Here is a 13,978-nt window from a genome sequence, read left to right on the forward strand (position 1 = left end):
ATTGAAGTTGGATTAGTTAAAAAAGCTGGGTGGATTGTTCAGGGTCGGGGATGAGCAGCTTGAAATAGAGTTGGATGCAGAAGATGGTCCACCTGAGCTGCTCTTCTCTCATGGAGGCCACAAGGCCAAGATATCAGACTTTGCCTGGAACAAAGACGAGCCTTTGGTCATCTCAAGTGTAGCTGAAGACAACAGTCTTCAAGTCTGGCAAATGGCGGAAAGCATCTACCGCGAAGATGATGAGGATGATGATGAAGAAGGCAACCAAAATGCACAATGAAAACCAGAAATGATTATTAAGTCTTTTGGTTGATGATGGTAACTGTTGTTGTTAACGTGGTTGAGCCAATATATATATTAAACAAGTTTGGTGTATGCACTACCCTAAGTACGAAATAATTGTTTTTCCAGGACATATGCTATGATTCTTGAGATTTACAATAAACTACAGCCTGATTCTGGGATTAGATCAAATAAAAGTTAAAACTATAAATCCCATAGAAGTCAACAAAAGGGTTTGCTAAGCAACTTGGGATCACAATTGTAAAAACATTGCAATGTTACAGTTAGGCTAGAACAGAGACACTGAGACAGCCACCTCAAGCTCGAAGTACAAAAACATTCTGCTTCATGGGCATACCTTGTTCTTCACCAAACAACATGATGCTTAACGGGAAATCGAAATCCTGCCTTTACTACCAAACCTGGGTACTATTCAATAAGATTCAAGAATCCTCAAGTATAGTTGTTCTCTTTAAAGCATATAAGGTAGGAGATCTCAGGAAGTGAATCTTTTATAACTCACCTGTCCAGAGATCTCACTCGGGCCATAAAGACACTCACTCCCCACCAACTCCTTAAAGCTGTAATTCAGCAGTTTAATAAAACTTCATGCATCTCATCAACAACTTCTGTAGCCAAACAACTGCTACTTGCCATGCACAGAGCCAATATTCAATCAACTTCTTCGACACAAGCTTAAGAAGAAGCAACTCAAGTATGGAAACAAATGGCAGGAGCACACAAAATATTTGAGTTTGTATTAACAATATCATCCTTCTAGTTCGGCAAGCTCAACAAGGAAATACAATGGTAGGTAAACAGAGTCAGAGAACAAAAAAACAAAAATGAGAACACAAAGGAACCTGTGAGAACACAAAGGAACCTGAGCGGAGCTGATGCTGCAGCTAAACTCTATAACTTATTTGGAATACAATATCTATGCTGGTGGAAATAGATGGTACAAGCTTGATGGTACTTCAAACAGCTCTTGATGCGCGATGTCCACCTAAACAATGAGAAAAAAACATAAGTGAGTTCATACCAATTCTATGAAACAAACTAAAGGAGAACATCAAGAATCTGCTTCACGTTACATAAAACATACAAGGCTAGAGTTGACCAATAATCAGAGTAAGTAAAATAACCTCCGGATTTCCACAGTTACCCCTAAAATCAAAACGATTTAAATAGAAAACTGGAAGGTATAAAAGTGCCACCTTTTCTCTTATTCGAGACAGGTGCATTGGCATTGTTGAATGATCCGTTTACATTCCCACCTAAGTTCTGATTAGCCAAGCATTGTAGCTGATCAAAATCACAACCACCCAGCCCTTGGTCATTGATAGATGCACCTTCTTGGTTATTCCCTCCAAACCCATTCTGAGGGCAGTAAACTTCATCATCGCATTGTACATTACACGGATTCATCATGTGGGAGAAAGAGGGAATATTAGGCTTCTGATAAGGAAAAGATCCAATCTCCCCATCAATCCTTCCTCTTAAATCAACAAGCAAACACTTAAGCCTTGAGACCTCAGCTTCCAAGGTAGCCTGATTTTGCAACCTCTTCACCAGCTGCTGATTGACCGCCCTAAGCCTTGCCACCTCGTCCTCCAAGGAAGCAGCTTTAGCCTTCTTCTTCTCTCTATACTTCCTAACAGCTTCTCGGTTCCCCAAAGGTCTCTTCTCACCCTTTTTCCCACAAGACTCAGCTGTATCATCAGTGGAAACTTTCTCATCGCTCTCATCAGGAAGAATCTTGGTGTGGACATGGAAACACGTGTGAGTATGGGTATTCTCTGGTCCCGTGGGGTTACAGGTGTGAGTGTGGGTACAAGCAGCATTAGTAGTAGTAGTATCCATCAAAAGCCCATCAAAGAAACTATCCATCGAACAGTTGCTAGGTGGTAACTCACCCATATCCGAACTCGAAAACACTTCCTGATTCGAGAATTCAAGCTCACCGTCCTCCATTACTAAAACAAACCCACCCACCACAAAACAAAATCAACCTTTTCTCTTTAATTGACCTCACCAACACACAAAAAAAAATCGATACTTTCCCAAAATCAAATCTCGAGCTCGTGAATCAATAAAAATCCCTAATTTCACAGCAATTCGAGCAATTCAGCTACAGAGGATACTCAAATTCTGCTAGATTCAAACACCCGATCCTCTAATTGAGGATAAAGCCCGTACCTTTACGCCGAAGCTGACTAAGCGGGATCGAAGCAAAACCCTAAAGATCGAATTTTTTTGTTTGTGTTTAAGAAGAGTGATGGAATAAGGGAGAGCTCGAGTTTTAATAATAGAGTCGAAAAAGAGGTGAAAGGAAGAAGGACGAAGACGTATGGTTTATAAAGAAGAAGAAGACGCACAAAACAGATGGCATCGTTTCGGTGGCCGGAGAAAAGACATGGACGTACGATAACGATTTCGAGTTGCACAGATTCCTTTTTTTTTTTTAAATTATTAACCCAAAATTAATTTTAATTTCGAACGTGATTGGAGCTCAGCATCTTTTTTATATTAATTAATTTTATAATTAAGAAGACTCAAAACTTTGTATTATCATCATACTAATATAAGACTAATAATATGGGATGTACCAACAAGTTACATGAGAAAACAAAACAAAACTAAATAAATTAAGAGCATTGACTTGAAAAAGAAACAATAATTTCTCAAGTACGGACGTTTATTTGTTTTTTCTCATTTTTGTTTCTTTTATTTAGTCTTGTCCAATTTCAGAACTTGGTCTTTGCTGGCTATTTATAAAAAAAAATTATACACATGACACAACTAATTTTCACCAATCATGTTCTTATTTTAGAAAATCAAAGCCAAATTTCTACAAATACAGCTAAAAAACCTAGAGCTATATAACTGGTACCAATTTATCTTCGTTATATTTTTGCTTTTCTTTTTCTTTTTGTCTACCAAAACACAAATATTTTGAGACATCGACCAAAAAAAATGTAGAAACCCGTAAAAGTATATTAGCCTTGGACGTTTATAATATGTGTTTTTTTTTTTTCTCAAAACGGAATACTAATTATTGGCAAGAAGAAGTTGAATATTTTTATTATTAGTTAATTTATATTCTCTAGATATTGTAAAATTCCAAATATGTTATTGTTGTAAATTCATATGATTATAAGACAACTAGGTTCCACGTCGTTATAAGAAAACAAATACATCTTTTGTGGTTTTAAAAAATCAAATAGATTTTTTTTTTTATCACCAGACACCAGATCTACTTTATTTTTTTCTTGATTGAAAAAAAATAAAAATTTGATCGTATAATCAATAATAATCACCATCTACTACTATTATCAACTTGTTATCTTTTCTCTCTTTTGGAAAGCTTGTATTACTTAAATAGTTGATTGATGTAAACATCAGTGATCGTGAAAGATGTAGCTTTCTTTTAGGGTTTGTACTTTATATATTTTTAAAATTATATAAAAAAGGTTTAATGCAACAATTCTATTTCTTTTGGCTAGTGGGAGTACTTAAATCATTTATATATATTTATTCGATATTCTCTATGTTTTTTGGTTTCTTCCTCCGTTTTTAACCATTAACTCGTTCTTTGTTACCAAATGGGTACATGATGATCATTTCAGATCTGTTTAAAGCCTCTTTAAGTTATAGATATATATAGATAGATTTGTGAAAAGGACCTTCATACTACTGCACATCAGAAATTCAGAATGTAATGATTCCACATATCGAATAATATTCAGGTTTATCGATTTTTTTCTCAATGGTTTTGTCTAATCTGATTCTATTGGTTATCTCTACATGAGGTATAATTTCACTAGCTAAACATAATATTAGGATTATAACGACTAAGTTTACATTTATATACAAACTGTTTAGATTATATACAAATTGTAGACTACATTCATATTAAATAATGTGGAAGCATTTGGAAAAAAAAATATCATTAACCATACTAGAAAAAGAAAAAGAAAAATCCTCTTGAACCTATAAACACTATTGTTTTACAATTTGTTCTAAACTCCTATATAGACGACGCTTAAATGTAAATGTTAGGCGACAGTAAGATGCTCTAAATTCATGAAATACAGAGGTCTCTCTAGCTAGGAGGATTGGAAAGAAACTAGCCAAGATGCTCAAATCGAATTATGTGTACGTGTCAATTTCACTTTTGTAGACCATTCTCCTCTTATTTGACTTTAAATATCCCGATTCTAGTTAATAACATATCAAATAATATCCTAATTATACTAACCATTATAGTCCACAACATTACCATTATTTTGTTTTTTAAATTTTATGCAGACTCGTAAGCGCCAAATAAGTTAGCATAAACTAGTTAACGTATACATGAAAGCTAATGAATATAGTTACAAATAATACGATATGTTATGAAAGTCCAAACAAATGACATAATCTCTTTTCAATACGATTCATGAAATGGTCACTTTAAAAGATTTTAAGCAATCTGAATTCGAATACGGACAAATATATATAGACAGAATGTGGCATGTCTCAAGGCATCATTTAGAAAGAAAAAAAAAAAAAAAACAGATTTTTTTAGAGAAATTAAGTTTGCTTCAAGAAGAGTTGTATATATAGAATATTTGAATAAAATCAAACATAGTTCCTTATAAAGTTAGTATTCCGTCCTATTTATTTAGTAACATGTCCATAAATAAATTCTTTTAAGTTGGTTTTTTTTAAACAGAATTTTTTAATTTTTGATGTTAATTTAGGGAAACAAATAAATAAGCTTGTATCAAATTAATTTTGTGCATATATAAAAACAAACGTTTTTATATATGCATAATTGATGATGAAAATGTCATAAAATTATACTATTTTTACTTTTATATGTTAGTTGTGTAAGTAACTAAAATATTGTAAAATCACTTTCGCAACTACAATTTGGCCAACGTTTTTTATTTGTTCATATTTTCTTAGTTTAGTGTTGCCTTAATCAATTCCCTTTTTTAATATATATAGACACGTCAACAGATTCTCCTGGTCGTTGGTGTAATGATAAGTTGAAGTTTTCTTTCCCGTATATATCATCTGTTTTGACTAACATAATTAATCTCTTCAAATGAAATACTTTTTTTCATATGTCATTATCGTAATACCATCGCAGTACTATAATGGGAGTTGATGATTGATTTTTAATATATATATATATATATATATGTATATACAGTGAAACCTCTATAAATTAATAAAGTCGGGACCATAAAATTTTATTAATTTATAGAGGTTTTAATTTATCGATAAATTAATAAATAATTACTAATTTATAGAGAGACTTTCCTAATTTGGTTAAAAAATATTAAAATAAGATTTAATCTTTGTAAATAATATTTTTATAAAATCAATTACAATGAAAATAACAGTTATTCATGTTTTGAAGATAACACTCAAAGATTTTTATATAGTAAAAATATTAAAAATTAACTCTAAAAAAAATTAATGTGTAGATATATACATAAATTTAGATAATTTTATATAATTATTAATTTATATTATTGATAGGACCATATATTTATAAAGGAGTTTAAAAAAGTTATTATTTTATTATATTATCGAATAATGTCCAAAATTACATTAGTCCCAACTTGGAACCGCAGAAATTTTTTAATTTATAGAGATTATTAATTTATCGAGTATTAATTTATAGAGGTTCTACTGTATAATTTCCATATATTATATAGCTAACTGACAAAGAGCAAAAGTGGTAAATCATATAAACACGTCATTTTCAAGATAGTCTAATGGTTCTACTAACAATTTGGTTCCAAAATAAGGAAGAAGACACAATTTCGGATTTAAAACAATTTGGTGATATTAAGATCTGAACAATCGTAGCAGAACACATTATAGTGCTATTTGCTAAAAGATAAAAACGGGTTCTAATTTAAGAAAGCTGTGTCTTCGGTTAGCTTTGAGACATGTCATTATGATATACAACGATCTCAAGATTAACCCTTAGTCTATAGGGTCAAATTTGAATTGGTACGTGCATCCCACAATCGGATTTTGACATTTACATAACATTGATATCGAGAATAATTAATACCTCTTGGGAATGTTTTTTTTCGCTACCTATTTTAACAATCATCATCTCAGTTGTTATTTCTCAAATAACAAAGAGTTATCAACTAAACTAAGGAAACTAAGAAACAAAACCCTAACTAAAAGCAGAGTGCCTTAAGTTTGAAGCTCCCTAGATGAACACGAAGAAGAGAAAAGGCTGTTGTTACTTCTCTCCATGCTGCTGATTGATGCAGATTCGTCGTCTTCCACCTCAAGCATCGCAACGCTGAAGTGTAGTTCCACGCTTGAATCCGGGTAAACCTCGTCATCGAAGCAATCTTCAATTTCGTCTTCTTCCATTATCCATTTTCCCACTTCGTTTTCATCTCGTAGTAGCCTCAGTATCTGAAGAAGCAATAAAGTTTAATTAGTTCTTGACAAGGGACTTAATTACTTTTTTCTTTTAAGAAGGAGTCAAAATTTTACTTGTTTAATATTGGGACGATGTGTGGCGGATCTTGTGAGGCAATGTGAAGCAGCAAGTACCATTCTTTGAAACTGAGACTCGTCGAATATATCTGTTACTTCTGGATCCAACAGCCCTTTTAAATTTCCATTCTCAATCAACGGTTTTGCCTGCGTTCCAAGGAAGTATCTCTTTAGGGTTTTATTAAAGTGTTTCTTACGTTACAAGTAACCAGCGCAAAAAGAAAAAAAAACCTACCCACATGACCAAACTCTCTTGTCCTCTAGGATTCTGAGGCGAAATAGGATTTCTTCCTGATATGAGCTCAAGCAGAACCACTCCAAAGGCGTAAACGTCAACTTTATCACTGACTTTCCCGTACATGAAATACTCCGGTGCAAGGTATCCAAAAGTGCCCACCACGTCAGTTTGTATCGAATATTGAGAAGATGTTGTAGGTCTCCACATCGACAATCCAAAATCTGACAGCTATTCCTCAAAATCATAGCTATTAATTATGAGTCCATGAAGACAATTAAGCAAAAGAAATCAAAGTGATCAGAAGCTTTCATTACCTGAGGTTGGAGCTCATCTGTGAGAATAACATTGGAAGTTTTGACATCTCTGTGAATCACTGGCTTAGGACACCGGTTATGAAGATAATCTATTGCTTCCGCCAAACCGATAGCTATCTTGAACCTCTCTTTCCATGATAATACATGCTTTCCCTTTTGCTTACCTGCAAAATCAAGCGTCATCATCACACTTTATACCAAATCAATCAGAATCTTTAATATACGTGTGTGTGAAGTTTGAGAGTGGTGTGTTACCGTGAAGGGTTTCCTCTAAACTTCCAATGGTTGAAAGATTGTAAACGGAGATCAGATCATTGTTTTGGACACAAACACCAAGTAACGGTGAGACGTTTTGGTGACTCAAAGAAGAGATGATGTTGATCTCATGAACAAAATCTTTCATAGCTTCTTTAGATGATGATTTCAAGATTTTCACAGCGATGCCTTTTCCATTTTCAAGAACCCCTCTGTACACTTTGCTGCATCCTCCCTTCCCAATCATATTATCTGTCATGTAAAGTCAAAGATCAATATACAAACTCATCACGAGGAGAAGCAGAGGAATAAAACAGAGTATACCTTGAGAGAAATTTGATGTTGATTTCTTAAGAACATTGTAGTTGAACCATTTGTTGTTGTCTCTCAATATGTCCTTGACTTGTTTCTTGATAGAGATTGTCTCATAGTTAAGATTCTGCTGATGATGATTTGGAAACCGTTCAGGTAAGCTCATGACCCAGTTGACCACTGAGACTTTTCTCGTGTGCCATTTGTGAACTTGTGGTGTCCCTAAAGTTGCACTTTTAAGAAAAGGCCAACCTGGTTTATCATCTAATATTATATCTATCGATGGAAGTGAAATCGATCTTTTCCTCTTTTCTTCATCCATCATACTTGCATAAGTTGCATTCACTATTAGAAAGTTGAGAGCTTGGCCTCAAAACTAGAATTATAAGCTGACGTATTAACACCAAAGCCAATGCTCTTGGAATTAGGTAGTGATGGCCAAGACTTCAGCCGTTGGAAGCAATTGTTTCGCACAGAACTTAGCAGTTGATGTTCAACAAATCCTGAAACCTGAATATGTGGTTAGGTTACATAAAAATTTAAAGAAACAAAAACAGTTTTTATCTTCAAATATTTTTCTCACCTTATATAGCCTTCTTCGAAATTTGATTCCAACTAGAATAACCTTGTGAACCGAACTTTCTTGTAAAGCCTCTCCTATAAGCTTAATCTGTGGGAGCTAAATGCTCTTTTTATCTACTAAAAACAGAGGAATCAAACAAACAAAAAACTCCATTAGAACAAGTAATTTGTTGATGACTTCAAGAAAAAAACAAAACTTAAGGGGGTGGTATTGGATTTTTATTTATAAAGATTTTTAAAGAGTTGAACAAAATCATTAAAAGTGAATAAGTGAAAGATTGTTAAAGATTGCTAGAGAGTTTTGTTGATTAGTTTTCTAAAATCTTGTAAACTGTTCCAAACAATCTCTGTATTTTTGTAATACTTTCCATGACTTTATTTTGTAAAGAAAGTGTCTAAAATCATGAACCAATAATACAATAATTGAATTAATTAACAATCCTATATTCTTTTATTTTAATTGAATAGCACAAAAATTTTAATGACTTTATAAAAATCTGAATCCAATAATCCAGATTTGTTAAGATTTTAAATGACTTTTTACAAATCACAAACTAATAACACTAAACTTAAACAAATTTTAACAAAATCTTGATATAATAATAACAAATTCTACATAACATTTAAAGTCTTTAAAAGTTTATTGAAATCTCAAACCAATAACCCCACTTATTTGTTTATTTAGCCATTTATGTCAATTATGGAGAAAAAAAATGTGGTTCTTTAAAATATAAATTAAGTGTTACCAAAACTCGTTGTAAATTTGTTAGTTAATTAAATCGACATAAGAATCGAAATCTGCCACCATGCATGTATACCATCAGCATTTTGTAATTGTACCTACTACGACTAAAAACAAGATTGACTATACAATTAACAAAATAAAAATAAAATAAAAATCTTACAAATTAAAGATTATTCTCCGACGCAAATGTTGATCTTCTTCTATCTGGAAATCATAGAAAGATGATTGAATCAATTAACCGATCGGATCAAGAAAGTGTCGGCGAGAAAGAGAGAGAGAGAGAGTGTGTGTGTGTGTGTTTTTGGGGAAGACAAGAGAGTGAGAGTTAACACAACAGAGAGATGCATACATTGACCAGTTTTGTTTTTACAGATTTTATTATTTTTATTATGTTAAGTAACTTAGGGGAAACCGGCAAATATTAGCGGGAAACCCTCGGTAACCGGTGAGTCAAAGGGGAATTGTGAGTGAGTGTCTACTGGCTATTGCGGGTTATACGTAACAAACACGCCTCGACTCAAACAAGGCTGCCTCCTACGTACGGCAATGGCTCTTGAGAATTAAATGAGCAAGAAGAGTCCGTGCACTCTACGCACTTTTCTTTTCCTTTTTAATTGAAGCATAACAAGAATTTGGAAATCTCTTACTATATGTTTTATCTGTTTTTACTATTTATTAAGTAGGCAACTAAGAAACGTAAATGATGTTTAAAGGATAATGTAATGTATGAGATGATTTGTGGAAGAGAATGAGATGACTCATATATAGTCATATGCATGTTAATTGTTAAGTATATTAGGTAAGCTGTTTGGATTATTTTTATCCTAAAAACTTTAATCTCTGTTAATCACTCTGAACAGCTCGTCCTCGAAAATTTTCTTTATTTTATGGTTATATTGTTTTTGAGCGGCCAAGTAAAAGAACACACTAGACGACAAATCATCAACTATAGACTAATAGTATTTAAAGCAGAATATTATTCAAAACAAAATGATAACAGTGGATTTTGGAAAACAGTGTTACAAAGATTTTGGCTCGACTTGAGTGATTGCTTAGGTAGATATTCTTATCACTGTGTGTTTGTGATATTGACGTCATAAAACCAAGTTAATGCAATGTGCATGTGTCCAATTATTGAATCAAGATCAGATAACTAAATGCTTCGTACTCGTGCCTATAGACTATATAGGCTATGAATCATATGCTATCAATCATTATCAAGTAATCTTTAAAGTTAAGAAGAATATTAAAAGCCATTTTTTTCTCTACAGTTTTTACCTGTAAGGAGTTTTATTGTGACAGTCTGTCTATATGAGATTTAAAAAATACTAATATTCTCAAAAACAGTTGACATTATGATTCATATGATATCAATCACATATTATATCATAAATCAAGCTACCGACGCCTAGATATGGATTTATAGTAATTTCCTAGATTTGGTATTGTAACATTCATAACACATAATTAGAATAATATGGATACAATGTTCTTAACATCGGTCTCTACAGTCGCCTAGATATGATCTAAGATTCTATGTCGTCCATTCATTAACGAATCTTTCAGAAATAATTACTAGTTAAGTACTAGATCTTCTGTATTAGAAAACTTGATAGTTCTAGTTCATATATTTCAAAAAAAAAAATGTATCGACTAAATTATCGAGCATGTGGGATTTTATGCTTTCCATAAGAATGAATGATGCAAATTCTATTTTGACTACACAAGAAATATTGTTATTTATCAACTATATATTACGTTACCAATTATATTCGATGTATATTGTGTTTGGATGTAATAATACACTATAATGTTAAAAGAAGGCTACGAAGTATCATCACGTTTTATATTACAAACTCAATTTTAGTTTGTGTCATTGTATGTACCATCGACGAAAGCTGGTACGTAGGAAAACATATTATAGTCTCTATTGTGATTAAAAGGCTTATAATTAGGTGAATATTAGTTCACTAAACGTCCTGACACTGACACATAGCAAATTATTTTAATTAATTTGGTATTTGTGTGAACCGAATAAGTCGAGGGGGCAGTTATAGCAAAGAAAGAGATTGATTAACAAACGAGATTCGTTTGGTAAAGACAAGCCAAGCCTAAGCTCATATCTATGATGATAAATCGAATAAGTTAACTCAATAATTATATCTCCCATGGCGAAAACGTCTAGTCAATAATATGATATTTATCAAGGATTTCATGAAAATTAAATGTTAATATTTTTACAAGTCTTACTAATAAAATAACATTTCTAATAATATATTTGTTGCAAGAGAAGGCGTTTTAATGATTCGCAAACCTTAGAAATAGTGAGTGCCGTGCCTCATTGGTCTTAAAGTATGTCCCAACAGATGTTTCTAAGGATGTTAATGTTAGAGGGAAACACTTTGGTTCTGAAATCATCAATACCCAAGATCAAAGTTGGTGAATGTAAAGGAGGAGACTTGCATATTGGTATTGTCAAAGTACCTTTGGAACATTCTTGGCTTAGTCTTGGCTTGATTGAACCAGCAAATGCTATGCAATTCGATGAAATCGAACTTACAGACTTGCTCTGTTTGGAAAATAAGAGTTTTGAACAAGAATTGGCAAACGAAGGTTGAGTTCTAAGTATAGTGAAAACAAGAAACAGTGAGAGGGTTCCCTATATTCATCTCTGCAACAACAATACCAATACTGGCTACTTCTGGATGAAACTACGTAAGAACTTAATTGTAATCTAATCTTTAAAACGATTTGTGTGAATCTAGGAAACAAATAAATCAAGCATTCGTGCTATATTTACAGATCAAAATGCAAACAAGAATACAAATACTTGTTACTACTAGTACTTCAACTTTGTCAATTTTTTCAGACTACAAAACAACAGATTACTGATTCGTTGGGGTAAACACAAGTTATGAAAACAAAAGGAGAAAACAAAATACTTGTAGCTCTATTTCTCCTCTTGATTCCTTTCTTCTTGTTGAAATCACAGTATTGAACAACCTTTCTGAGATTTTCTCTTCTTCTTCTTCTTGTTTTTTGGTGGCTGGAGAACGACCTTGATAGCCGCATCAAACACCGCTTTTACATTCTGTATAACAGATAATGGAAATGGGAAAAAACATCAGCGGATTCAAATGGCGGTTTTGGACTGGTAAAGATTAGATAAAGATATGGACTCTCAGGTGGTTTACCTGTTGAGTTTTTGCACTGCATTCGATATAAGCAGGTGCCCCAATCAGCTTCTTTAGTTCTTCACCCTATTTTGATACGACCAAAAGATGAAAAATGTGGGTTTTTAACACGGAGCATTCCGTTATAATCAAATGAGAAGTGTGAGAAAAAGGTACCTGAGCAGTAGAGATAGGCACAGCTCCAGGGTGCTCGGCAAAGAATTGCTTATCATCTCGAAGATCTGAAAGAGAGTCACCACAATATCATCAGAAAATTTCCCAAAACAGAGAATATGGTAATGAGTTGATCAAGAGTTGAGTTAAAAAGAAACGAACCAAGCTTTGTTCCAACGAGGATGATGGGAGCACCAGGAGCATAATGTCTCAGTTCAGGAACCCACTAAAAGCAAGAAAACAAAAATGTACTCTATCAGAATTACTCAATGAGATTTAGATAAAAAAGGAAAGAAGTCTCAGGGGAAGACCAAAGATTAAACCTTTTTAGAAACATTTTCATAGCTAGCTTTGCTGACAAGTGAGAAAGCAAGTAAGAAGACATCAGCTCCGCGATAGCTCAAAGGTCTTAGTCTATTGTAGTCCTCTTGCCCTGTTTCACCGAGTCAAAAAACACAAATGATTAACTGGAAGAGGAAGAAACTGAAAAGACAAAGAAAGAACACCACAACAACTTGCCTGCAGTATCCCACAATCCCAAGTTGATAGTGTTCCCATCCACAATCACATTGGCACTGAAATTATCGAACACAGTTGGCACATAATCCTGTCACATCAAAAATTCCACTCTAAACAATTACCCACAAAGATCATAAAACAGATCACACATCCCAGAGAAACACTGCAAATTTTGCTATGGTATATATGAATAGCTGAGATTCTCAAATCCTAAAAGATCACTACAAACAGTACAATCACTCACCGAGATAGCAGAAAGAACAAGACTTTAAGAAAACCCAACAAATATACTCATACTCAAGCACCCAACAACAAATCCAACTAAACCCTAGAGCTAAAAATTTCATCAAAATCAAAGTAAACAAAAAAGAAGAGAACTTGAAGCTAACCGTGGGGAAAGTGTTGCTAGTGTAGGAGATGAGAAGACAAGTCTTTCCAACAGCGCCGTCACCGACGGTAACACACTTGATAAACCTCGAAGCACTCATCTTTTCTCTTTCTTTCTCCTTCTTCAAAACTTCAAAAACCCTAATTTTATCACTGAATTGGGGATTTTAGAGAAAGAGAAAGAGAGAGAGTGAGAAGGGTTCTTTAAAGAGGAAGAAGACAAAGAAATAGCTGCTGAAAAAAGTCTCACTCCCAGACTAGAGTCTTCCTCCTACTCACATGCACTTCAATTTCTTTGGTCTTCTTCTTCTTCTTCTACCCTTTTTTTTCTTCTTTATTACAAAAAATTTAATAACATTTTTATTTTGGTTAGCTTACCCAAAAACAAAGACCCTACCAAAATTTATGGGATGATAAATAATTTACAACTTATTTTATATTTAAGTCGATATTTTTTTTTAACCGAACACGG

The 13,978-nt window shown here is 33.2% G+C and overlaps 3 protein-coding genes across 11 annotated transcripts; all 3 read right to left on the bottom strand.

The window, feature by feature from the left end:
• Positions 354 to 2,720, bottom strand: LOC104729711 (basic leucine zipper 19-like). Of its 6 annotated transcripts, XR_758337.1 has the most exons (4): positions 1,500 to 2,720; positions 1,166 to 1,288; positions 806 to 863; positions 354 to 704 (listed from the first exon to the last, which is right to left on the bottom strand). XR_758337.1 is itself a non-coding variant. In XM_010448703.1 (2 exons), exons 1-2 carry the CDS (start codon positions 2,254 to 2,256, stop codon positions 1,260 to 1,262), a joined length of 786 nt encoding a protein of 261 aa, XP_010447005.1. In that variant the 5' UTR covers positions 2,257 to 2,720; the 3' UTR covers positions 374 to 1,259. The 6 variants fall into 6 exon arrangements, 1 of the variants encoding a protein (XP_010447005.1); XR_758336.1 differs by having other exon boundaries at positions 354 to 863; XR_758335.1 differs by having other exon boundaries at positions 354 to 925.
• Positions 6,224 to 9,784, bottom strand: LOC104729713 (pto-interacting protein 1-like). 4 transcript variants are annotated; one of them, XM_010448707.2, is made up of 8 exons: positions 9,414 to 9,783; positions 8,510 to 8,625; positions 7,939 to 8,429; positions 7,615 to 7,866; positions 7,360 to 7,523; positions 7,043 to 7,273; positions 6,805 to 6,954; positions 6,224 to 6,723 (listed from the first exon to the last, which is right to left on the bottom strand). In XM_010448707.2, exons 3-8 carry the CDS (start codon positions 8,249 to 8,251, stop codon positions 6,493 to 6,495), a joined length of 1,341 nt encoding a protein of 446 aa, XP_010447009.1. In that variant the 5' UTR covers positions 8,252 to 8,429; positions 8,510 to 8,625; positions 9,414 to 9,783; the 3' UTR covers positions 6,224 to 6,492. The 4 variants fall into 4 exon arrangements, with proteins under 4 accessions (XP_010447009.1, XP_010447008.1, XP_010447006.1 ...); XM_010448706.2 differs by having other exon boundaries at positions 6,225 to 6,723; positions 7,939 to 8,436; positions 8,510 to 8,622; positions 9,414 to 9,781; XM_010448704.2 differs by having other exon boundaries at positions 6,225 to 6,723; positions 7,939 to 8,436; positions 9,414 to 9,781.
• Positions 12,027 to 13,808, bottom strand: LOC104729715 (rac-like GTP-binding protein ARAC3). The gene is made up of 7 exons (XM_010448708.2): positions 13,509 to 13,808; positions 13,120 to 13,207; positions 12,924 to 13,033; positions 12,763 to 12,826; positions 12,604 to 12,668; positions 12,448 to 12,513; positions 12,027 to 12,344 (listed from the first exon to the last, which is right to left on the bottom strand). Exons 1-7 carry the CDS (start codon positions 13,605 to 13,607, stop codon positions 12,240 to 12,242), a joined length of 597 nt encoding a protein of 198 aa, XP_010447010.1. The 5' UTR covers positions 13,608 to 13,808; the 3' UTR covers positions 12,027 to 12,239.

Source organism: Camelina sativa, chromosome 12, assembly GCF_000633955.1.
Source record: "Camelina sativa cultivar DH55 chromosome 12, Cs, whole genome shotgun sequence".
NCBI lineage: Eukaryota > Viridiplantae > Streptophyta > Magnoliopsida > Brassicales > Brassicaceae > Camelina > Camelina sativa.